Source organism: Cydia strobilella, chromosome 9 (assembly GCF_947568885.1).
Source record: "Cydia strobilella chromosome 9, ilCydStro3.1, whole genome shotgun sequence".
Classification (NCBI taxonomy): Eukaryota; Metazoa; Arthropoda; class Insecta; order Lepidoptera; family Tortricidae; genus Cydia; species Cydia strobilella.
Genome location: NC_086049.1, coordinates 14128094 through 14152999, shown reverse-complemented (window position 1 = coordinate 14152999; position 24906 = coordinate 14128094). Strand labels below are relative to the sequence as shown.

At 38.3% G+C, this 24906-nt stretch overlaps 2 protein-coding genes across 2 annotated transcripts in view; one reads left to right on the top strand and one right to left on the bottom strand.

The window, feature by feature from the left end:
* The window catches only part of LOC134744385 (caskin-2), a 394551-nt gene that overhangs the window by 316231 nt on the left and 53414 nt on the right, over positions 1–24906 (bottom strand). The window lies entirely within an intron of this gene.
* Positions 3862–24340, top strand: LOC134743960 (proton-coupled amino acid transporter-like protein pathetic). Its single transcript, XM_063677591.1, has 7 exons — positions 3862–3927; positions 20590–20759; positions 21191–21335; positions 22106–22236; positions 22906–23132; positions 23464–23664; positions 24231–24340. Exons 1-7 carry the CDS (start codon positions 3862–3864, stop codon positions 24338–24340), a joined length of 1050 nt encoding a protein of 349 aa, XP_063533661.1.

The following is a 24906-nucleotide window of genomic DNA, read 5'->3' as shown; positions in this document are numbered from 1 at the left end:
CAAAAATCACAATACGTATGCATTTCACATTTGAGGAGTTCCCTCGGTTCCTCATGGGTCTCATCATCAGAACTCGAGCTTGACAAAAATATGCCTTAAAAACTTAAGTTGCTTAACAAACATAAAGAAGAGGACAAATCGACAAACGTAAACTATGTGTCATTGAAGAGTTCCATTCTGATCATCATCAGCAGTTCCACTTAATCAAATTTCACTTTTTTAAATGTAAATGCTGGATTTGTTGATGAAAATACAAAAATCACAATACGTATGCATTTCACATTTGAGGAGTTCCCTCGGTTCCTCATGGGTCTCATCATCAGAACTCGAGCTTGACAAAAATATGCCTTAAAAACTTAAGTTGCTTAACAAACATAAAGAAGAGGACAAATCGACAAACGTAAACTATGCGTCATTAAAGAGTTCCATTCTGATCATCATCAGCAGTTCCACTTCATCAAATGTCACTTTTAAAAATGGAAATGCTGGATTTGTTGATAAAAATACAAAAATCACTATATGTATGCCTTTCACATTTGAGGAGTTCCCTCGATTCCATCTGGACATGGACCCCAACTCGGATCCGGACCCGGACCGAACTCTGACCCAAACTTGGACCCGGACAGCTGGACACGGACCCGGACTCGGATCCGGACCCAGACCCGGACCTGGAAATGCTACTAGAAAAGTGGGTTAGGTTAGGTTAGAACTGTGACCCTTACAGAAACGAAATGCTATCAGAAAAGTAGGTTAGGTTAGAACTGCGACCCTTACAAAAACGAAATGCTACTAGAAAAGTGGGTGGTTTTACCTCCTTTTCTACATTATTAGGCAATATTATAATAATTAGGCAATTAGGCAAAATTAGTCAAAAGATGGATTAGGATAATTACGCAAAATATGCTGTCTATTTCATTTCATTGTCTGGAATCTAAGAGTGCACCATCAACAATAAGTAAACTTTCAGCGGCATCCTCCATTGAAGTCGGTTTTTTTTCTTAAAAATTATACAGTAAAGTGTTAGTTAAAATACTGCTAGGACAGTGTCTGTGGTGTGACCCTAGGCTGGTCAATGCTGTTCTATTAGCCACCGGACGTGTCAAGTAGGGGGCGACGTTCGCACGATTGGAGTGCCCTTCATGTTTTCATTGACACTCGAGGAAGCGGCCATTTGTTTTTATTTCGATTATCGTTTAATCCCGCATCGTGTCGGCTGTGACAAATTAGCATTGAGAGTAATTTATACAGCAAATACAAGATAAACAATCGACGGATTATTAAAAGATCGCGAGGTCAAATCTAAACATCGATGCAGTTTTACTTGTACTAGTCATTACTGAGTTGCATCGAGATTGTACTTACCTACTTACTTACTGCTGTGGCGCGATGACCCGAAGTGGATCTTGGCCTCCGACACCAAAGACCGCCATGCTACTCTGTCCAAAGCCGTGCCTGTCCAGTAGACGGCGCCGAGTTCGCTGAGGTCTTTCTGCACTTCGTCTCTCCAGCGGTACCTAGGGCGTCCACACGGTCTTCGGCCACTTGAAGATCGAGATTGTACGCCATTTTATTCTCAATTTATTCTACAATATTCCATGTTCTTTCATAAGACTAAACTTTTGTTGACAAGTATTTGTTTACTGGGTCATTCTCTGAGAATATGTCTGCGGTTGCGTCTGATTGCCACGACTTTTTTCATACATGTTGTATGGGTCGCGGCAATTGCACTGCAGATATATTTTTTGAGAATGACCCTACTCATGTCGCAGCGCTACTGCGTGTGTGTGGTGTCCTGCATAATAGAACCTGCAATACACACGAAACAATGTGCGAACATTTTGAAGGTAGTTTTCTATGAAATTATGACGTATAAATAACACTTGCACTGCGTACAGCGTATGCTATCAAAATCGATGCAGACTTTTCTTGGTCTAACTCTAGCACGCAAACTTTACAGCATTGTAAAGTTTTTGAAACATTCGATTAATCATCTCTTTCATATCTCGTTCGAGGTTCGCCGTTACCATAAAAAAACCGTCTGCCAATAATGCCAACAGACGGCACGCTCCAATAACTTTTAAAGAACATACCTGGGTTTAGACTTTTTCTATTCAGCCAGTTTTTATACAAGTTTCATATTTCGTCAGTTACCAACCTGCAACAAAAAACAAGTTAAAGACATTTTCACACAATATTGTCTTCGGTTACCGCGATAGTTACTCATGAAATAAAACTATGAAAACGGATTATATCGCGTATATTGAATTTATAATACATCCCGACGTTTCGAACTCTTTACAGCGTTCGTGGTCAACGGGTGACTGAGGAAAAATTACAAAGTGCAAAAATACCCACATACTAAAATAATGAACAATCATAGACTACAAACTTTAAGGCTGGTTGTACATGCAAAATCGGTTCATAAGGCTAGTTATACACTATAATTATTTTTCAAGTAAAGATATATATATATATATGACGGGGATAATTGGGGGGCGTGTGGTGGCCTATAGCGGTGGCGGTAGTGGGCGCAGTACATCGATGTATGCCTACACAGCTAAATAGTATGCTACCACTGCTACCAGTGTATGAAATAATACTACGGACTCATCAACCTAGTGCCTACTATACTTTCGTACTAAATGATAAAATAACTCGTCACACTAGCAACGGAAATCGATTTAATAAAAAATAGAAAAATCACGAAACGTTCAATTCTTGATTCAAGTAGGTAGGCATATTACAATGCGATTATGAACGTCAAACAAAGCTATTCCGGTTCCAACCGTACACCTCTTGACCCGAGAAGATTTAACCCTATATGGGACCGGCAACAAACTCGGCGGGACACATCTTTTCAAAACAACACTTATTTTCTAATTTTTACAATAGTAAACCTCTAATGACTCATAAGAAATCAAATTAACACTCGGGATAAAACACTTAGCTAAATGATTAAATAATGTTGGAATCTATAAGCTTTCAAAATAATCCTTCAGGTATAAGCCTTCAGGAACGTAGTGAGTTTAGGCACGAGGTTGGTTAACGTCCGATATCTAGCACGGTCCGATCGAGAATCTTCGAATGAATGCCGCGGAGCGGCGGAGCCTAATCGCTCCCACCAAAATGAATGTAGGCCAACTTACTTGACCAGTTACCAACAAAACTGCCAACTCGTACCTAACTTCACGCAAGTTAAACCACTTGACGTTCCGAAGCCTGTACCTAATCTTATTTCAACAAGAATGCCAATAGATGGCGTTACTCTCTACATAACTCGATAAATTACATTATCAACTAAGTAATACATAGCAACACTTTGCTAATCGATTGTATACAGGCGTCTAAAACTGAAATGTAACGCTGCAATGTGTCCTTCTGGAGTCACGCTCCGACACGGCCATCCTGCGGTACACACGTCCTCGTGTGTGGGTGTATGCATTTGATTCTGAAACAAAACGCACAGCAGAGTATTTCAATCGCTCGGTCATTCCTGACCAACAATTTCGGTCTCATTTGTCATCAAACAAAATCAAGGTATGACTCTACATATGACTCTACATATGACTCTACATATGACTCTACATATGACTCTACATATGACTCTACATATGACTCTACATATGACTCTACATATGACTCTACATATGACTCTACATATGACTCTACATATGACTCTACATATGACTCTACATATGACTCTACATATGACTCTACATATGACTCTACATATGACTCTACATATGACTCTACATATGACTCTACATATGACTCTACATATGACTCTACATATGACTCTACATATGACTCTACATATGACTCTACATATGACTCTACATATGACTCTACATATGACTACGGATGATGCGCCAGTCCATCGGCTTGCTACAATCTAACAACTCATCAGAAGTTAACCATCTCAGCCGCGTAAGTGCTACTCCTCGCAAAGAGTATACTGCACATAAAAAGCAGACCACTTGCACCTCTTACATGCTCCGGAACTTCTGATGCATTATTAGACAATGCCCAGTCCATCGAGCATGCCTTCAGTTCATCGAAAGCAAAACAGTAAGTGAGTGCCCAGTCCATCGGGCTGCCTTCAGTCCATCGAAAGCAAAACAGTAAGTGAGTACCCAGTCCATCGGGCTGCCTTCAGTCCATCGAAAGCAAAATAACAGTAATGCCCAGTCCATCGGGCTGCCTTCAGTCCATCGAAAGCAAAATAGTAGAGCCCAGTCCATCGGGCTGCTTTCAGTCCATCGAAAGCAAAACAGTAGTGCCCAGTCCATCGGGCGTACTCTCAGTCCTTCGAAAGTACAAGCTTTCAGTCCGTAGAAAGCAAAATAACATGTTAACAGTTAATCCCAAAAAAAAAAAGGAAATAAAAACAAGCGTTACAATCATGTTACTCAGAATAATGGCACCATCAGCATCATTAATATCCAACTTATGGCAACCTGTACCTGTTGCTCAGGCATTTTTCTATTTCGATAATGCGGGTATTTTAAATTCAAATCGGTGTCAGTATATTTTTGATCTACTAACCGACTAAAATTGAACATTATTGATTAAAATCACATGATCGCTTTTTACTTTAGTTTTAACATGAGCTGAACATGAGTTCTCAACAGAAGTAAAACTTCTCAAAATAAACCCAACGAAATGGGAACTGCTCACCAGCTTAATACAGTAGGTATGATGCACACGTCCAACTCAAAGGTCCAATCACGAAGGCAGATGCTCTCCGCCTTGCAGTTGCCGTTGCTGCGGCAGATGGCGAGATGCACGATGTGGTTTTTCATAGCTGGCTGTTACTGAAATCATCATTAGCACGGTATCAGGTTTATCGTGTATGCAGGTTAAACTCCAAGGTTTGTGAAATGCTCTAGTAGCGGAAACAATAGACAAGTTACTAATGGATACGGGACTTCATATGTCAGATTAAAATTTAAACTTCAATTAATGTGCTTTATTAACAAACACGCATTCAAAATGAGTAAAACGGCTTTAAAAAGAATACTAATTCAATACCAATTCAGAGACAGCTAATTAGTCAAGGTCGACTGTTATGCTTAGCCATTAAACTCAAAATAAAATCCACCAATAAAGAATAGGAACGAAACCTGTCCTTTTATTTCCAATGCTCCAGCACAGAAGATACTGCACAGCAGCTTCAGTCATGTGTTACAGGCGTGATGGCGTCTGTAAGTTGTCTCTGCTCAGGCTGCACCACACTGTAACATTAATTTTCAAACGCGTAGCTCATGTTTTCATAATCTACACGATTTGTGTCTATCACGGCATTACGGGCAATAATTGGTTGCAATTTAGTAACTACAAAACATTACATAACAAGAATGTCATAACTTTATGCATTGGCGAATCGGCAGGATTATTTTCTATCGACAATTTTATTTTCAAGAAAATTAAAATTAGAGGGTAGATTTACAATAATCACAATTGAGCGAAGAAATAATAACATGTCGTGATAGTTGATGCTTGATTGTAATTAAACGTAATGATATTACAACAAAATAACACGTGATCGCTCTAATTTTAACGGATTACAAATCAACAACAAAGAAACGTGGTGATATCAGAGATAGGGTCACGTTACGACGGCTCTGGTTGACTGCCTTAATCATAATTCACAATTATTCACACCAAATAACAATGAACTTCACTCACCTTTCAATGTAGGTCAGACACGTGAGCTTACCATTACCACGTGTCCAGATTAGGCATGTAAGTCCCCGAATACAATCCGGAAATACGAGTACACCACGATCCCACGTGGCTGTGCAAGCAATACATGATGCTCTTTTATCCCACGCTCTGATGACGGGGATAATTGGGGGGCGTGTGGTGGCCTATAGCGGTGGCGGTAGTGGGCGCAGTACATCGATGTATGCCTACACAGCTAAATAGTATGCTACCACTGCTACCAGTGTATGAAATAATACTACGGACTCATCAACCTAGTGCCTACTATACTTTCGTACTAAATGATAAAATAACTCGTCACACTAGCAACGGAAATCGATTTAATAAAAAATAGAAAAATCACGAAACGTTCAATTCTTGATTCAAGTAGGTAGGCATATTACAATGCGATTATGAACGTCAAACAAAGCTATTCCGGTTCCAACCGTACACCTCTTGACCCGAGAAGATTTAACCCTATATGGGACCGGCAACAAACTCGGCGGGACACATCTTTTCAAAACAACACTTATTTTCTAATTTTTACAATAGTAAACCTCTAATGACTCATAAGAAATCAAATTAACACTCGGGATAAAACACTTAGCTAAATGATTAAATAATGTTGGAATCTATAAGCTTTCAAAATAATCCTTCAGGTATAAGCCTTCAGGAACGTAGTGAGTTTAGGCACGAGGTTGGTTAACGTCCGATATCTAGCACGGTCCGATCGAGAATCTTCGAATGAATGCCGCGGAGCGGCGGAGCCTAATCGCTCCCACCAAAATGAATGTAGGCCAACTTACTTGACCAGTTACCAACAAAACTGCCAACTCGTACCTAACTTCACGCAAGTTAAACCACTTGACGTTCCGAAGCCTGTACCTAATCTTATTTCAACAAGAATGCCAATAGATGGCGTTACTCTCTACATAACTCGATAAATTACATTATCAACTAAGTAATACATAGCAACACTTTGCTAATCGATTGTATACAGGCGTCTAAAACTGAAATGTAACGCTGCAATGTGTCCTTCTGGAGTCACGCTCCGACAAAAACCGCGATATATACGCGATAAAAACTATGCCGGCTCCAACCCTACACCACGGACCCGAGAAGATTTAATTCCCTCCTAAATTGTAGGAGGGTATCCCAATATGGGACCGGCAACAAACTCCCTCCTCCTCCTCTGTTTTGAAAAGATGTGTCCCGCCGAGTTTGTTGCCGGTCCCATATTGGGATACCCTCCTACAATTTAGGAGGGAATTAAATCTTCTCGGGTCCGTGGTGTAGGGTTGGAGCCGGCATAGTTTTTATGTATCGCGTATATATATATATATCTACTTGAAAAATAATTATAGTGTATAACTAGCCTTATTAACCGATTTTGCATGTACAACCAGCCTTAAAGTTTGTAGTCTATGATTGTTCATTATTTTAGTATGTGGGTATTTTTGCACTTTATAATTTTTCCTCAGTCACCCGTTGACCACGAACGCTGTAAAGAGTTCGAAACGTCGGGATGTATTATAAATTCAATATACGCGATATAATCCGTTTTCATAGTTTTATTACATTTTCACACGTTAAACTTTTATTTATGTTAATATTTGTTGTAATAGCAGTCATAACACGCTATAAATCGTCGTGTTCAACCGCATTAAAAGTATCATTTTTCTATCGGTTTATAAATACCTAATCAATAGTAAATGTTGGAATGCCGAATGAAATTTTATCCTAATGCCCAGCTTAGCAAACAGAGGTAGCGTTTCATACGGGGCTACGTTGTGGCTCATTGACATCTGTTTGGTTCGGTTGCTTGAGTGCTTGCATGGTCAACGGGGAGCATATTTGAGTTACTCGTAAGTTTGACAAACAGATCACATACTTTAATGCATTGTTCCGTTATAACATTTATCAAAAGAGTAACCGAATGGTGTTCTATACCGATTTTAGAGTTAGACCAAGAAAAGTCTGCAACGATTTTGATAGCATTCGCAGTGCAAGTGCTATTTTAAACGTCAAACTTCTATGAAATTATGACGTATAATTAACACTTGCACTACGTATGCTATCAAAATCGTTGCAGACTTTTCTTTGTCTAACTAGCAGTTTTTTTTTCTATAGAATTCAGGAGGCTTATTAAAACCACACGGAAAATTATGTTTTTATGCGATTTTTATTCGGCCCATGACTAACTAATCTGACAAACAATCAATTAGTTAGAATTATAACTAAATACCCAGATTAAAGAATCTAGGGACCATGGACCTCTCTGTATTGATCTATGCTGTGTAATCCGATATGTTTGACGTAATACGACAGTGATTATTTCTAACTAAATGTCACGAGAAACGGCTAAATAATATGTATTCTTATGTAAATCATTGATATTGTAGGGTCATTGAAAGAAAGAAGAAAGAAAATACATTTATTTAACGCCACAACAGATTACATATATGAAAAAAAGGACACATACAGACAAAAAACATTGGACGCTAAAATAGGACCCCACTCAGCATAATGCCGCGGTAATCCGCGGCGCTGGTTTTCAGTGGGGACCTGACTTAAAACTATGAGTTGGTGGCGACACATACGCCAACGACACAAACAAAAAACACAGACAAAAAAGTAAGTAACTACCACAAAAAAAATCTATACATACTAAACAACAAAAGAGAAAAAATAAGAACAATAATGAAATATAAAATGCACAATGAATTAAGTATATATAAAAGACAGAAAAAAAGCTTACAAAAAATTTACAAAAAATAAATAAATTTGAATTAAAACTGTAACCTAAAAACTTAAAGCTAGCCACAAAACAGATAATGACAACTCTAGCTGATCATTTCAGCCAGCAAACAATAAAATGCACGTGCACGTGTACGTGTGTCACTCATATTGCACTGACGCTTCGACCTGTGCTTGTAATAAGTGTGAACGACATTTTGATTTGAAGCCGATTAACGACTTCAGCGAACGGATTGGTGGAGGCAGGTCATTCCAACACTTCGTGGCAGCGTACCGAAAACTGCCACGAAAGGCCGCTGAATGGTGAGGAGGGCAAACAAGTTGCAGATACCTGGATGATCTGACCTCTGAGGGTCTGGCGTTATGAGCCCAGGTTAGCTTATTGTAAAGGTACGAAGGCATCTGGTAGTGCACAATTCCAAACATAAGCGACGCTAAATGGACCTTTTGACGCGTAGACATTTTCATAATGTGGCTTTTATTCAAGTAGGGTGTCACATGCGAGCGTGAAGGGATATCAAAACAAAAGCGCGCACAGGCATTTTGGACTCTCTGTATTAACCTCTAGGTACTCGCCAGGAGGCGTTGCCCATATACTGTGTCACAGTAATCAAACCGTGAGAGGACAAGTGCATCGCATAACCGCACCCTAAGCTCAACACTAAGGAAATATCTTATTTTATAAAGTAGTTTTAGCCTGTAAAAGCAATTTCGAACTGTGTTAAGTATATGTTTTTCAAACCTCAATTGCGCTAGTTTTCGTCCGGCTCTAGTTTTCGTCCACTAGACTAAATTTGAATATAAACATACATTGCTGCACAAATTTGGATTTATTGCAATCCTTACTGTCTAAACAATATATCTATCTACATGAAAAATATATTTTGCAAGTAGCGAATTAAAAATGAAATGTATTATTTGCTAATCCGTCAAGTGGACGAAAACTAGAGCATGGACGGAAACTAGCGCAATGACCCTATATCGCAGTCGGTTAGTTATCGAGCGGCAACAGAAATACATCTTCTGTGAAAATTTCAACTGTCTAGCCGCCGTGATAACGGCGGTTCATGAGACACCCAGCCTCTCTCTGTCTGCCTGGTGACAGACAGACAGTGGAGTCTTAGTAATAAGGTCCCGTTTTTACCCCTTGGGTACGTAACGCTAAAACACAGTTTTTCAACCTAGTTAGAGCGTCTACAGAGTCGCAGAAGGTCCTTAAGTCGTAGTACGGGTCGTAAAATCCAATACGGGTTACAAATTTTATAGCGGAGGGTAGGGGGCGGCGAATTTTTTCTAATATCATGAAATACTTGTTCTTTTTTTTGATGTACAATAAAGTTTCAAATAAATAATAATATAGTTTTAGTTAATAGTTTTTTAGCATATAACAACAAACCTGCCCTAATATCCAATCTATAAATAATAATAAATAAATTTTATTTATTTCAAGTAACATGACTCGTAAAATTTGTTAGTATACAATATTAATTCTTATCCCTAATGTTAGTACATAGTTAATACATAATAATAAAGTTAAACAAAATAGGGGCTGCAAGAAACATGCATCTCACAGCAGTGCCTCAAATATGGACAGTCAAACCTGTCCGCAATAGAGCGCAGGATGGGGTTGGGGTCAAGAGTAAAGAGTCAAAATATTCTTTATTCAAATAGGCCTAGCAACAAGCACTTTTAAATTGGCTGGCCCGCACCCGGCGCACCAGGGATGAGCATCGATTTTATTCCACCGGGTAAATAAATTAAGTCGACGACACCTAAAATGGGCGTGAAATCGCCGGCAACACAGTATAAAGGAAACTATTATACAAAATATATCACTTCATAATGGCCTGCGTAAAATATGTTGGCTGTAGGGTATTCATATTGCCCCTTCGAGATATATTGGAAAGCTTTCAAGGTTTAGAGAAGTAATATGCTGAAGGTATAAAACACTTGTAGTTGAAACCATTTTAACCCCATAAGAGCTCAAAACTCAAGTTTCGTCTTAAGATCTGTACGTGTATGTACAGAGATATTCTAGAACTTTTGATTTAGAACTGAACACTACATGTGGTATTTTCTATAAAAAGGGACCTTATTGTCGATGGCGCTTACGCTATTATAAACGATGCTCCGATACAAATGCAATGCCGCGCGACGCTGTGCGGCGTAGGCGCCACCGACAATAAGGTCCCTTTTCATAGAAAATGCCCCACATTTCCATTAGAGTTCAAAACTTATTTAGAACTAGCTTTTGCCCGCGACTTCGTCTGCGTTGAATCAGTAACAGCCGCTAGAGTAAGTGGTTTAGCGCATGGAGAAAGTCTTATAGCAATCATTCAATTTGAGCATAATATCACACTAAAATCATCATATAGAACTTTTCGAAAAATCATTGTAGAGTTATCAGCAGGTTGCTAAGCGGGCGAGGTGTTCAAAATTACCCTAATACGCTCTTATTTTGAACACCTCGCCCGCTTAGAAACTTCTGCTGCTGACTGTACCTACGTTTCCTACACTGAATTAGTCACAGAGTTATTAGGGCTACAGAAAAGAAAAATCATTTTTCTTTTTTTGTGGTTAGGGCAGATGCACCGACTGCATCTGACGGATTGACAAATGTTATATCATCACAAAAAGAACTGTCAAACTTTTCCACACAAAGTTTTGGCAAATGTGCTTACGATTAGGTACCAACGTGTGGTGCGGTGGTGCCAAGTTCCAATCTTTTCAACCCTCTCCCACAATGTCAATATCACACTGCATACACATTATACCATGGCCATTAAACAAACTTTTCAAAAACGTTCCATTCAAGTTCTCAATTGCAATAAACTATTCGATTTATCTGCTCCACACTCCTTTATTTAGTTAAATGGCGGTAGTTCCCAAGAAACTATTTACTGAGTACGGTCAAAGGACGGGAAAGTTGCCGGGTGCCGGGAAAGGGGGGTTCTTGGCCGTTTATTAACTTCGATTATCCGAACTTGGAATATTAATTTGTATTTGAATATGGAAGTCTTTTGTGGTGGAATCATTGTTGGGTATTGAGCGGTTAAATAATTAAGTTTTAGTTATATGACTGTACTCTCTGCAGTCATGTTGAATTTTGTGTACCTAGTCGGAATTAAGAGTGTATAGTATTCGTTTCCCACCGAATTGCTGAGCGGTTAAATCTTGCGTTTTATTTTCACTAAAACAGAACTTTTATTTTATAGTCTGGCAAGCCAGTTCTGTTAGTAGAAAAGGGTGGCAGATCCGAAAAATATAGGAGCGAAAATTGGATCTCCCATACAAAATTTGAATTTTGCGCCCATTTCTATTGAAAAATTGGTTTTCCAGTCTATTTATTATTTATCCTGTATTAAGTATGAAACTCCGGATTGTCTGACGTCTTATATTAATTCTACATAGGTATTTTGAAGAATAAGCAATCCAAATAAACCCCGGGATGCCTAACGAATGTTCAAAGCTTGTAAGTCTTTACCTAGGTACGCTATGCTATTACTTAGCATATTCTAGACACAAAGAGCCTTTTCAGGAAACTAATAAAGAACCGTAGCGTGACCAGCGGACAAAAGGCAGTGCTCTCATTGTTGTTGCAAAAAGTGTACGAAATTTAAATATGGCGGACAAAACGGGGCATATTTAGGGTTTCCTAAAAGTATGACTAGGTGCCTCACAGCACAGACCAACCAGTGAGGTGCCTGTTTAGATATTTAACGGAATTTAGAAGTATCTATGGTCGTTTAAATAAATAGTTAATACTGGGCTAGGCCCTAGCCACTAGAGTAAAATAACAATCTCAGAGCAACTGAAAGAGATAGATGTATTTATGTTTACACATGTAGTTTGTACAATTGTGTTCGCGCGATGCGCCGTACAGTGGCGTTGCGCGCGCGCCGCACCGATCAATCATCGGCTTCATTTGCGTTTAGCGGGCTGCGATGCTCAAACCCACAAATAAAACAGCCTGTGGCCACTATATACATCGCAACACGTCCAATACAATTGTGTGTGCTGATTATATCTACAAGTCCATAAATTGACAGATTAAAATCGGCAGGACGGAGTTTAAGGTAGCGAGCTGCAAAATTACATGGACACATTATGAATGGAATTCATTCATAAAGTGGCTATGCACTTATGCACTTTTGCAGATAGACCGACCGCATTTAAGTGCTCACCTTGAAACTGACGGTGACGACCAAGGGCTCTCTTTTACGGAAAGTGTAGGTCGTCGACGAAGAAGTTCACATTACACACCAATTTTATGGGATTTTGATTAATTTTGATTGAATCTGTAATTTTTGTATCAATAGGCGAAATTAAGACAAAAGATAGGGACATACATACACTTTGTGCTCATATTTTTTAACATAACAATACCTATATTCGTAATGCAATTTACTTATGGCAACTAAAAATTACTGGAGGAAACTTTAAAAGTTCTTCCAATTCCACAAAGTTTGAGACACGCTGTCGGCGGTATCAGAGTTTTATTGAACGTTAATTGTTGTATGCGGGTCATGGTGTAAAAATGGTATATACCAAAAACGTATCATGCTGCCGATCGGTTAAATATAGTCATTGCCAATGGATATTTCGTATAGCAATACTCACAGCACAGACTATATGTACTAACGACAACACTTAACTGACCATTGGTGAGCCTTAATATGTTTTCAATAAGAGCGTTTTTACATTGTCTGATTCGATATCGGATGTCGGCTGACCTTTGGAGAAAAACAGCCCCTAGAAAATGCTCTATGGCATCAAGTCCTTTTGCATTAACACTTTTTTTTGAACATAAAATAATAATTAAACTAGGGAACAAATCAAATTATTTTATGGAATATTTTTGAAGTAGTCACACTATTATATATAAATTATAAAGTGAAATAAATATATATCATACAGTTCTTACACTAAAGAAAAAGTGACCAAGTCCACTGCGTGCGTCCAGTCGGCCATCGGTGGACTTGGTCACTATTTTTTTAGTGTATGATATCTATTTCAGTTTATAAATAATAATTAAATGTAATATACAAACAGGTCTTAGTCCCAATACTCGGCTATCTTCTATTAGATAATATTGATAGTGTTCGTAACTTTCAACATACAGGATAACATTACGAATTCCGGGATAACATTACGAAGCAGACGTTATTTGCGTTTTCCTCTCATGCGTTCCTAAGGACCATTTTCAAACTGCGTGTTTTGTTTCGCAAAAACACCTCAATGTCGTTTGGTAGGGATGTCACGCAATGTTTCCCGGCCAAAAATAACGGCTTAACGCGCGTCGCATATGATAGTACCGAGTCGCTGAAAAGATATATGCGTGTTTAAATTCTAGGGATTTGCGTCATTTCGGATCAGTAGTGTGACGTTGTCGTGACGGCTACCCCTTATAAAAATTACGATCTGTTTTCCCTGTTATGTTGGTACGCATGAACGGAATTTTTTAGTGTTTATATCTGTATACGGCTTGCTGAACCGTAAACATGCATATTATTGTAAGCAGGTCAGGGGGCCGATTTTTGAATTTCGACTGATGGATTTCGTGTATTTTGTTCAATAATATATCCAACTAATAGAATTTAAAACAAGTGGTCACACACAATTTATATCGCTCGTATTTTAAAAATTAGCATTTCGCCGTTTTCCACCTATTTTGATGATGACTTTCTAGAAGTCGAGATTTATGTATGTGCGGCATGTACCTATTGTCATTTCCTCATTTCATTCAGATTTTCATGTTTTCATTTCATTCCTATCACTTCCTACTTACATTGTCAATAGAAATGTAATGGTATTTTAATTAATGCCATAATTATTGAAAGAGTTAGATCGCAATGATTACTGGTATAGCCTTTACTAAAAAGCTACATTTCGTCTGATAAGTTTTTTAAAGAACAGAGATATCTTGACACCGGCAAAGTTAAGTTAGAAATCATAGTTATTTTACGCCGTAATATGATTTAAGTTAAAGTTTCCACTCAAATAAGAAGTTACCTTTCTAAAAGCAAAGTTTCTAATAAGTTCAAGATTTTAAATTCGCTTCTAAAGTTTCGAAAAGAAGAACTTATAGCCCGTTTAAATAAATAGTCCTATTCAATATGGTTCGGTAAGTTTTCATACCTTTTTATACGGTAGGGTAGAGCTTACCGATCTTAGACATAGCTTCTTCTTGCTAGTAGATTTTCTCTCGTTTTTTTTTGGTTGAAAAAACATGCCCGTCTTGATCTAGATGTATCTGGTAAACCCACTTTGTCAGGCGCGAGGTTAAAATTTTCTATGGGAGCACTTTATGATAAGAGGACCATCCTTCGCACCTACATTTTTAGAGCTCCGCACAAAACTGTTCGCAGAGCTCTTATGAGATCACTTCGGTCTTGCAAATTGGTTAAATGCGTTTTTTAGGGTTCCGTACCCAAAGGGTAAAAACGGAACCCTATTACTAAGACTCCGCTGTCCGTCTGTCTGTCACCAGGCTGTATCTCATGAACCGTGACAGCTAGACAGTTGAAATTTTCACAGATGATGTATTTCTGTTGCCGCTATAACAACAAATACTAAAAACAGAATAATATAAATATTTAAATGGGGCTCCCATACAACAAACGTGTTTTTTTTCGTAATGGTACGGAACCCTTCGTGCGCAATTCCGACTCGCACTTGGCCGGTTTTTTTTTAATTTATTCCCTTTTTCTACAGACGGACATTTTCATACAGCAAATTTCAACTTAATTGGTCCAGTAGTTTTGGAGAAAATAGGCTGTGACAGACGGACAGACAGACAGACAGACGCACGAGTGATCCTATAAGGGTTCCGTTTTTTCCTTTTGATGTACGGAACCCTAAAAATTACTGCTTTCTACGTTTTTCTCATATTTTTCTTGTGCTTCTTTTCGTTCGTGATGTGAATTTATTTATTTTAAATACAGTGAACATCCCTATCGAAAAATATACTGTGAAAATACAAGTTTGTTTATATTCACGAAACTGTTAGTTAATTAAAGGTCGTCAGGTATGGTGCTGACGAATGTTTATACCTAGTTTTAGCAAAGAACAGTAAATGGTTTCATTTTCCAATCATAGCCAATTGGAAGGTGAAATATAGCGATTGCGAAAGAAACTTAATGTAAAGGCTGGGTTAGCGTCTCAATGCATTCGTATTCGTATCACATAGTTCGAAATCGGTACTAAGTATGGAAGTAGCGTTGGCGGATATTACAATCACTTGCCGACTACGGGCGAATAAGCTAAAGGCGGGATTCCGCCAGTGTGCGGCACTGTGCGGCACAAGCTTTTTTGTACTGAATACGCTCGTGCCGCACACTGGTGGAATCCCGCTTTCAAGCGAACAGTATCTTGGCATTATGTGCGACGTGCGACAATGACTGACGTTAAATATGAAAATTTACCGTGAAATGCAAAGAGATGACTAAAATTTCGGTCAAGATCCTTATCGCATCGAATAAGATCGGTTAGGAAGACAAGAGATTAAGGTGCGTATATAACGCGTGCGAAGTGACAGGGCAGCTGTTCCATGCAGTGCATTAATTATACTTAGTAGTGCGTCCCTTATGAATTTACCCCTAATCATAATCTTAATAATTTATTCCATGCAACCATGGTATTTTACAAAGGTGTTAAAAGTGTTCTTATATAATTATATGAAGAAGGCTATCAGTAAACGGCCGGCCTCAGCTAAGATGAAAGATTAAAGAAAACACAACATAAGGTAAGGTAAGGTAAGTGAACGAGCTCAGTAGAGATAGCGTTAACTATAGTTTCCATTCCACAAAGCGTGAACAAAGTTCGCCAAATTTTATGTTGTGTTTGAAGATTAAATTCATCTGTCAAAATTGTCTTCTTATTCTTACCTTACTCCGACTATAGTTTATCACAAATCACTGGCCCTAGATCTAGTCGCCCTCAATCCCGGAATAAATTAGAATACACGTAGCCCTTTATGTGGTTTGAAGTTGAACTATATTTAGTGGGTCATCTATTGTGCCTATTGCTATTGATCGTACACCACCTACTAGCCCCGATGTGCTTAATGTTAGTCAGAGCAGTTTCTGAGGTTCCCCCGTTAGTACAAAAATTATGTTATAAATGAAAAAAAAAAACAATAATGTTTAAAACTAAAGCCCGATTTAGGCGGTTCAAGAATTAGCAAGCGATTATCGTTACATTGCGGTATTCGAGACTGAATTATCAGTGTATCGAATATTGCATGTAAGTTATTGAAACGTCTAAATGGAGCTTAATACTAATGAAGTTTAATTTTATATGGAAATATTATAATGTAACAAAAAATTAAATATGTATATTTAATTAAGAAACACAACATTCCTCAACTACTTTTCTAACCAGGCAATACTGTCACGGAACAGTCCAAGCCGTGACCGCGAAAGGAACGGGTACACTGTTACAAAATTAACACTACGCTCGTGAACGGCGACACTGTCATATAAAACTTCTGAAAAAACTATGCTAAACTTACAGTACACAATTTCTCCACCCGCAAAGTTAAAGTGGTAAACTAAGAACTGGTGTCACAAGACAAACCTAACTTTACAGTTGCATGTGGCGCCACAGTCACTACTAAGTTAGAAAGACAGTATGTAGCAGTGGTGGTTCTCAATCTGTTCACCCGCAATATAAAATTGGCGAAATCGCAAGGGACTCGATGGTGTCGAGCCATTTTTGGAAGCGGTCGCGACGGTACGTGATTCTCCGAAGAGGGTTGGCATGTCGAACTATAATATTCGCAACCTCCTATATCGATACAATCTTTTAATAAGAATACGACCTTTCGGCGCGTAGATAGAGTTGAAATTCAAGCGATGAAAGGATTGTCATATGAGTTCGAGAAAGAAAATTCTTGGAGTGCGGAAAAATAAAACTGGTTGGATGAAATTCTTTTAAACGGATAAACGGGCTGAAGATGGCTAATAGCGGTACGGAAGATATTTATTCATAGGTTTGAAATGTAGTAAGGATACAACTCATACAACAGGTTTTATAATAAAAACAAGAGCGACAGTTTTATGGAGGAATTAAGCAATGTAATACATACATTGCTGACTGTATTATTTTAATTTACGTTTTTTCAATTACTTGTCTACAGGTTTCTCGTCAGAAAAAAATCAAACAACCTATAAATATTTGCAAATTGCTCTATTCTGAAATCGTCCCATAAGTGTTTGATACAGCTACATAATGTCAGTCGGCGAACGAAGGGTTCCGTACCATTACACAAAAAACGGCAAAAAAATCACGTTTGTTATATAATATTTATTTTACCTATTCTGTTTTTAGTTTTTGTTGTTATAGCGGGAACAGAAATACATCATTTGTGAAAATTTTAACTGTCTAGCTATCACGGTTCATGAGATACAGCCTGGTGACAGACGGACAGAGAGACATACAGACAGCGGAGTCTTAGTAATAGGGCCCCGTTTTTACTCTTTGGGTACGTAACCCTAAAAAAAGTGGTGAGTGTCGTGGAACACTCGTTGGAACGAAGTAAGAAAGGCTGGTGAAGTGTTCATGCTCATGCTCGTATTTGACATTTGCATCTATCGCACTACTTATAGTATGGCTTGTGACGCCAATATTTGACATTTGCATCTATCGCTTGTGACGGCAAAATCTTACACTTTTTTTTCGCCTAGCTCTCGTCCCTCCGAATCCGCTTCCTATCCGCAAACCGTCCGATATCTTGGCATCAGTTTTTAGGTTAGCTAGGTATAAAAAAGTTTATTTTTAGTTTAGTTCAATCAAACTAAGATCGAACTATCTTAACTTTTGCAACGCTACTTTCAACTCCCAACACTCCGGTCCCAAGAAAACACCTTTAATAAACTTTATAGAAAGCTGGGACAAAATAAACATTTTATCTGGATCTAGCACTGTCTAGAATCAACAAGACAAAGACAAGTGGATAATATAGACTGCCAATCTCCCACTCTGTGATCCTCATTGTTGCAAAATGACGCCACCATGGCACTCGGCTCGGTCACGACATTGCGCGACTGGCGACGGCGGCGGCGGCATCCATAGGTGGGAACGAAACGTCCGATCGCTGTGTCTCGCTCCATGGTTGCCGCCGCCGCCGTCGCAAGTACAGTCTGGCAAAAAAGAGTAGAAATTAAAAAGTGGCAACACTGTACTGTCGTCCCGTTTTCCTTAGATTGATTTGAAAGGGACGATGCTACAGTGTTGCCATTTTTTAATTTCTACTCCTTTTTTCCAGACTGTAACGCAATGTCGTGGCCGAGCCGTTAGCCAGTAAGTACAGAAGAAAGTAGCGCCGTGACCACAGAAATAAATCCGTGACAGTATCTCACCCGCGACATTGGCTACCCGTCTGTTTCTATTAACTGTATTTATGAAGAGGGAGGGAGTAACTGTCGCGACGCTTCTTTGTTAGGTCTACATCAACGCATAATTAACTGAATTATTGTTTTTTTTTTTTACACTGTAATACCATCTAGTAAGTGAATTTTTGAACTTAGGTCGACCGGGATAAATGCAATTATGAGTCTTGATTAGTCACTGGTCTCTCCTAGAATCTTGATCCTAAGTCAGTATTATCAGTCAATCTTACAGCGACGCCCTTTCTAAATGACTCGTTACCAGTTATTCAAAGAAGGGAAACTAAACTTATTTACGGCATTCCTTGCAACGTGCATCTCGATTGGTCATTGATCTAGGGAATAACTTAACTCACTCATTTAGAAATTCTGATTCAGTTTCATAAATAAGTAATTAATGTCATTTACATAATAAAAACTACCCATTGAAAAGTGTTTTGGCGAGTTCCCGAAATTTCGGCACAGTTGCAAAAATCATCTCTTACCGTGTAAACTAATTATTCTTAGAAATTCTAACGCCACCATTCACAATCACCACCAGCACTTACTAACACTTGTAAATAAATACTAAGAAATTGGAAAATAACGGGATAAATAATCTCACAGTAAAAAAAAACTCGTACTTGATCTGAGATAAAAATCCAAGATTTTACGCCACCATTCACAATCACCACCAGCACTTACTAACACTTGTAAATAAATACTAAGAAATTGGAAAATAACGGGATAAATAATCTCACAGTAAAAAAAAACTCGTACTTGATCTGAGATAAAAATCCAAGATTTTACGCCACCATTCACAATCACCATCAGCACTTACTAACACTTGTAAATAAATACTAAGAAATTGGAAAATAACTGGATAAATAATCTCACAGTAAAAAAAACTCGTACTTGATCTGAGATAAAAATCCAAGATTTTACATGACATTGACAAACAACAGTGAGAATTATATTTTGAGTTTTGAAGTAAAAGTTCCCAACGACAAAGATCTTAATTCCTACTTGCCCAAAGAGCATATATAATCAATCTAAAACAATGTCAAAGTCAATTAAATAAATACATCAACCCTGACATTCCTGACAAACACCTTTTTGATAAAAAATTAGAAGTTACAGTGAACTTATGAGCTAGACAACTGTCATTGTCAAATTCAGTAGTGTCAATCAATCACAACATCTTTATTTATCTACACATCATTGTCCAATATTTTGTAAAAAAATACGAGTATTAAATATAATTAAAATAAACACGATGTGATTTACATATTAACCTGTAGTTGTGGAGGTCATCTATTGCATGAAAACTATTGTAAATGGTAAATGTAATCACAACTGAATTTGTTTACACATATTTGCATTTGTGATTATGTTTCCAGATATTTTAATAATATAAACAAATACAGGCCATGCCTAGTGCGGGGTTCACTGCGATGTGCCTGTGAAATTGTATTAATTGATAAATAAAGATTTTTTTTTTTTAAATCATAATATGATCAATTGATCACGCATATTGATTTTGTGTTTTGCTTATCGAAATAGTACTAAGACGTCTTAACCCAGAATAAATAGTAGTACTACGTACGTGGTTTTACGTCTTTGAGCTGACCATTTCGATTTTATATTTCTTCTCTAGCCCTACTTAGTCCTTCACTATTTGCGATTTCTCATCTTTTTCGAACCCAAGTGAAAGTAATTTTCTAAAAAAAACGAAAAAGTTGCCACTAAGTATTTGCTTCAGGCAGATCCAAGCAAGCCCAAAAACGATTCGGTGGAGGCAAGCAGGCCTGCTGCAAGTGCTGCAACTCGCTCTGCGCGTACAAATTTTGTGATCAAAGCAACAGGAGAAGAGGCTAGAAACTATGACTATGCCGCTGCAAGGCTTCAAGCGGGCCCTATAAAAACCACCAAGTAAATATATACGTTTTGATACTACTAAGCAGTAAAAACAAGTTTTTAGTTACGAAATCTATTGAAATAACAGGTGAATTCTTAGCTGTCAATGCGGGGATGATCAATTTTAGGACTGATTTCTGATATTTTATTGTTCGCGATATTTCGACAGAATTGAACACGGATATTGAAGAAAACCTACTCCATACCAGCCGTCATTATAAAATAGCTATATTCTCCATTTATTGTTTAATCGTAAGCCATGCAGCCCATGCATAATATAGAAGTCAGGTGTGACTGAGTCCAAATCTTCAAAATTACTAATGATTTGTGGAAACATTTTAGGAATTGATTGACCTGAGTGGTAGGTTGATTCATCGTGCAACCTAGCAGACGGGTTACAAAAATATTCTCCATTTAAAATTCGGAGAAGGTAACCAATGTTTCAGTTTCATCGAAGCGGTGGGTAACCTGATCAAGACATGCCTGGGCGGCGGCGTGGTCGGCATTCACGCGGCCTACAAGAAGTGCGGACTGTTCACTGGGCTTCTGATCAACATCTTGGCCGGGATGATGCTTATACACAGTAAGTATGTAAGTAATGTTTAATCTAAACCCCCTGATTTAAATGCAGTATCGTATGTGTAATGCGTGCCCTACGCATTCGTTACGAGTACACAACGCAGCGATGTATTGCAGGGAGAGGGAGCCGTGTTGCATTACCTGAAGGCAACAGAAAAAGAGTTATTAGATACAAATTGTCGTTGATGATTGTAAATTTAATAAATACACAGGGGATTTCTTTATCACAACCGGTTTTTGAAACTGTAAAACAGAATATAAGTTTTAACTTCAACCCGTAATCAAAGGCAAGATAGTAGAAGGCCTTATATAAGATGCTTCAGCCGGAGAACATAAGAGAACCTTCGAAAGCTTGAGTTATTTGACAAATCTCTGTATTATTGACACATTAAAAAGCATATTAAATCGTTAGTTAAGACAAAGTGGTAAACTTGTGGAGTCTCGGCGCTATAAGGTTTAAGAGAGACCCCACACTAGCGTTTTTTGAGCGTCGGGCCGTCGGCGTCTCGTCAGTCAGCGCTATGGAAACTAGTGTAGCGTAGTTGCGCCAACGCTGCGTCGAGCATAGGGAATGCTCCTGGTAATGAGTTTGTAAGGCGAGAGCCGGGTATTCCCGATTCCGGTACTGTATTTGTATAAGTAGAAAACCAGTACCGGGAGCACTACAGCCGAAGCCGAGCAGCAGTCATAGAGTTGACTATAGACGCCGACGCTCGCGGGAGATTTTAAAAAATCGGTGCCCCTAAGAATATTTCGCTTCAAAACGACATAATTTTCGTCAGATCCTGGTGTCATCAGCACAGCTCATGTACGGACGGCTACAGTTGCCAAGTCTCACGTTTCCTGAACTCGCCGAGGCGTCGCTGAAGACGGGCCCATTCCCAAAACTAACTAAATATGGCCACATCTTCAGGTAACTAATATAGTTAGGTATTTGGAAGTGATGTTCTAAATTGATGAAGCAAGGAATGGAAACCTTGTCATTTATTTTAATCTTAAATACTATTAAATATTTCTCTTTATTTTAATCTCAGTAATCAGTGATAGAAGAGCTGTCTTCTGAATAGTACAACCATTACGGTTCTCCAGTTTTGGAGGAAGTTAAGTTAATGCCTTTTTTTAAAGGTGTTTACACATGGCACCTGGTTCAGGGGAACCAGGAGGGATGACGGACTATTTAGTAGGAAGGACTACCGTCTAAACCACCAACGAATGCTGGCTCCGCGTTCTAGTAGAGCGTCGCGGGGTGGCTATCAGCATTCGACAGCGTTAAGCCCGAGTGGCCCGACACAGACTGGGAATAATATATCGTACGATATCTTATTGCACAGCATCTAACGATATCTTTTACGTACTATTTGAAAGAGTCCACACACGAAGCCATAATATTTTGGGATATTTCGTCTTTCTCACAATGTAGGTGCTAGACAGAGAGCGATATAATATTTTGGCATCGTTGTCGTGTGATGCTTAGCTATACTTTAAGATATCTGTCGGTATCTTACGGTACGGTATATTACGGCTCCGTCTGTGGCGGGCTTTAATGCCTACACTGTAGCCTTAATTTGCTTCTCTGTTCTAGGTACATGGTTGACGCAACCCTCTGCATAAACATCTTCGGTTCTTGTAGTGTGTACTCGGTCATCGTTGCTCGTGCTATCAAGCAAATTCTAGAAGAAGCTCAGGTCGTAGGAGAAGCAAGCATACGCATTTACACTGCCTGTATGATCATACCCTGTATTCTTATCGCCATGATCTTGAGTTTGAAGTATTTGGCGCCATTTTCTATCATGGCGAACATATTATTGAGTAAGTAATAAAATAAAATAAAAAAATTGCGAAATTCCCACATGGAAAAATTTCGGAAACTTCTCATCGATCGAAATTTTTCATTCCATAATAAAAGTTTCCCTTATTTCCTGTGAAATTTCGTAAAACTCCAACTTTTTGGAATCATCTCCTCCTGCATCCTCAACCTCCTGTTTAGTAAAGCACAAACTGGTGCACACACACGCCCGGATGGACAAAAATTAGAATCATTGTCTTTGTCTAATTAGAATGTTGACTTGGATATAATTGATTTGATAAATCTACGTAGTTTACGCTAAATATTAACTTAACGCATTTATTATTCCAACAGTACTTTTGGCGTTCTCCACAATATACTATGGATCGAAAGCTGCCACCAAGTCCCCTACAGAGTTTCCACTTATCAAGGACGCAGAGGGCTTCTTCGAGTTTCTCGGCGTCTGTATATTCAGCATGGAAGGCATGGGCATGTCGCTTCCGATCGAGAATCATATGAAGGAACCGAAAAAATTTCCTTTGGTGATATGCACGGGTAAAAATCTACTTACTCATTTGAGATTTATGTAAAAGATAGCTTTGGCTGGGTACTTGTTGCAGATTGTACTTTTCACTCGTCGATCTCATCATCAACTACTAACATCAACACAATACTAACTAGTTCAAAAAGTAACTAGTAAAAATTTGTTTGGATTTATATGTATATAATGTATATGTACGTGTTTGTTTTAGATTTTAAAGATTTAAAGGTTCAAAGAATTTATTTGCATAGAACACAGTTATGAGAAGGTTTAAAAGATAAAAGAATTCCTTGTTGTTTTTTTTTAGTATGATGACTCGGTGTAATTTTCAATACAGTTTGTGTTTGAACAATAAACTTTTACTAGTCCAATCAAAATGAGGTTGTGTTGGTGTTCTAAAGAATTCCTTTGAACTGCTTCAGTCTCTATAATCATTCATCAGACTATCATACAAAAAAGTATAAACATACTAATCTTGTTATTCAAGCATTAGAAGTTAAAGAAATGTGGCTTTTTTATTGTCCCATCTGCCTATTCGAGCTGGTGTAAATGTACAATTTAGGTTCTACTTTTCTTCCAGGGATGACAGCGGTGATTAGCATCGTAGGGACAATTGGATTTTTCGGCTATTGGGGTTATGGCGAGGAGGCTCGTACTCCTATCACCATGAATTTCCCTTGGGAAGTGTGAGTAATTTTAACCGTTGTTGTTCTTGCAATCATCTTAAAAGATACAATGTTTGTGGTGTAGATATTCCTTTTTCTTCGCCCGCCCAGTCGCTAAAACATACACAACAGCATGGATGGATTGGATATTAAACATGGGTTAAGAACGTTAGGTAACACCGGAGTCTTTTTTGTCGACATTACAAGTTAACTTTAAAATTTGGATACATTTTTCTAAGACTTTTCTAAGACTTTATACGAATTTTTAGGACGGTAGGTTCCAATATGCCTATAATTAAGCATAAAGAACAAAAATTAGGCTTTAAATTCCGTTCTAAACTCGTTATGTCCACAGGTCGCATAATCTTAGCTCATACTAAAAATGTGTTTTACCCACATCTCCCTACACTCTTGAGTCTTGGTCTTACAGCATATATGTAGATCTTGATACCAGAAAGGTAACAGAAGGGTATCAGAAAGTAGGTACTGTTAAGTACTTAAACTTTCTGATTTCTCAATCAGCCTTCCGTATTTTTCAGCTACCCGATCATATTGAAATCCAGTTTGGCTCTGGTTCTCTATGTGACGTTT

Excerpts from the sequence above, each read along its gene's own strand:
- LOC134743960 (XM_063677591.1), top strand. The coding sequence starts at position 3,862 with ATGATGCGCCAGTCCATCGGCTTGCTACAATCTAACAACTCATCAGAA. Across the intron at positions 22,237-22,905 it reads AAATATGGCCACATCTTCAG|GTACATGGTTGACGCAACCC; the intron begins GTAACTAATATA and ends TCTCTGTTCTAG. Across the intron at positions 23,665-24,230 it reads TCCTTTGGTGATATGCACGG|GGATGACAGCGGTGATTAGC; the intron begins GTAAAAATCTAC and ends CTTTTCTTCCAG.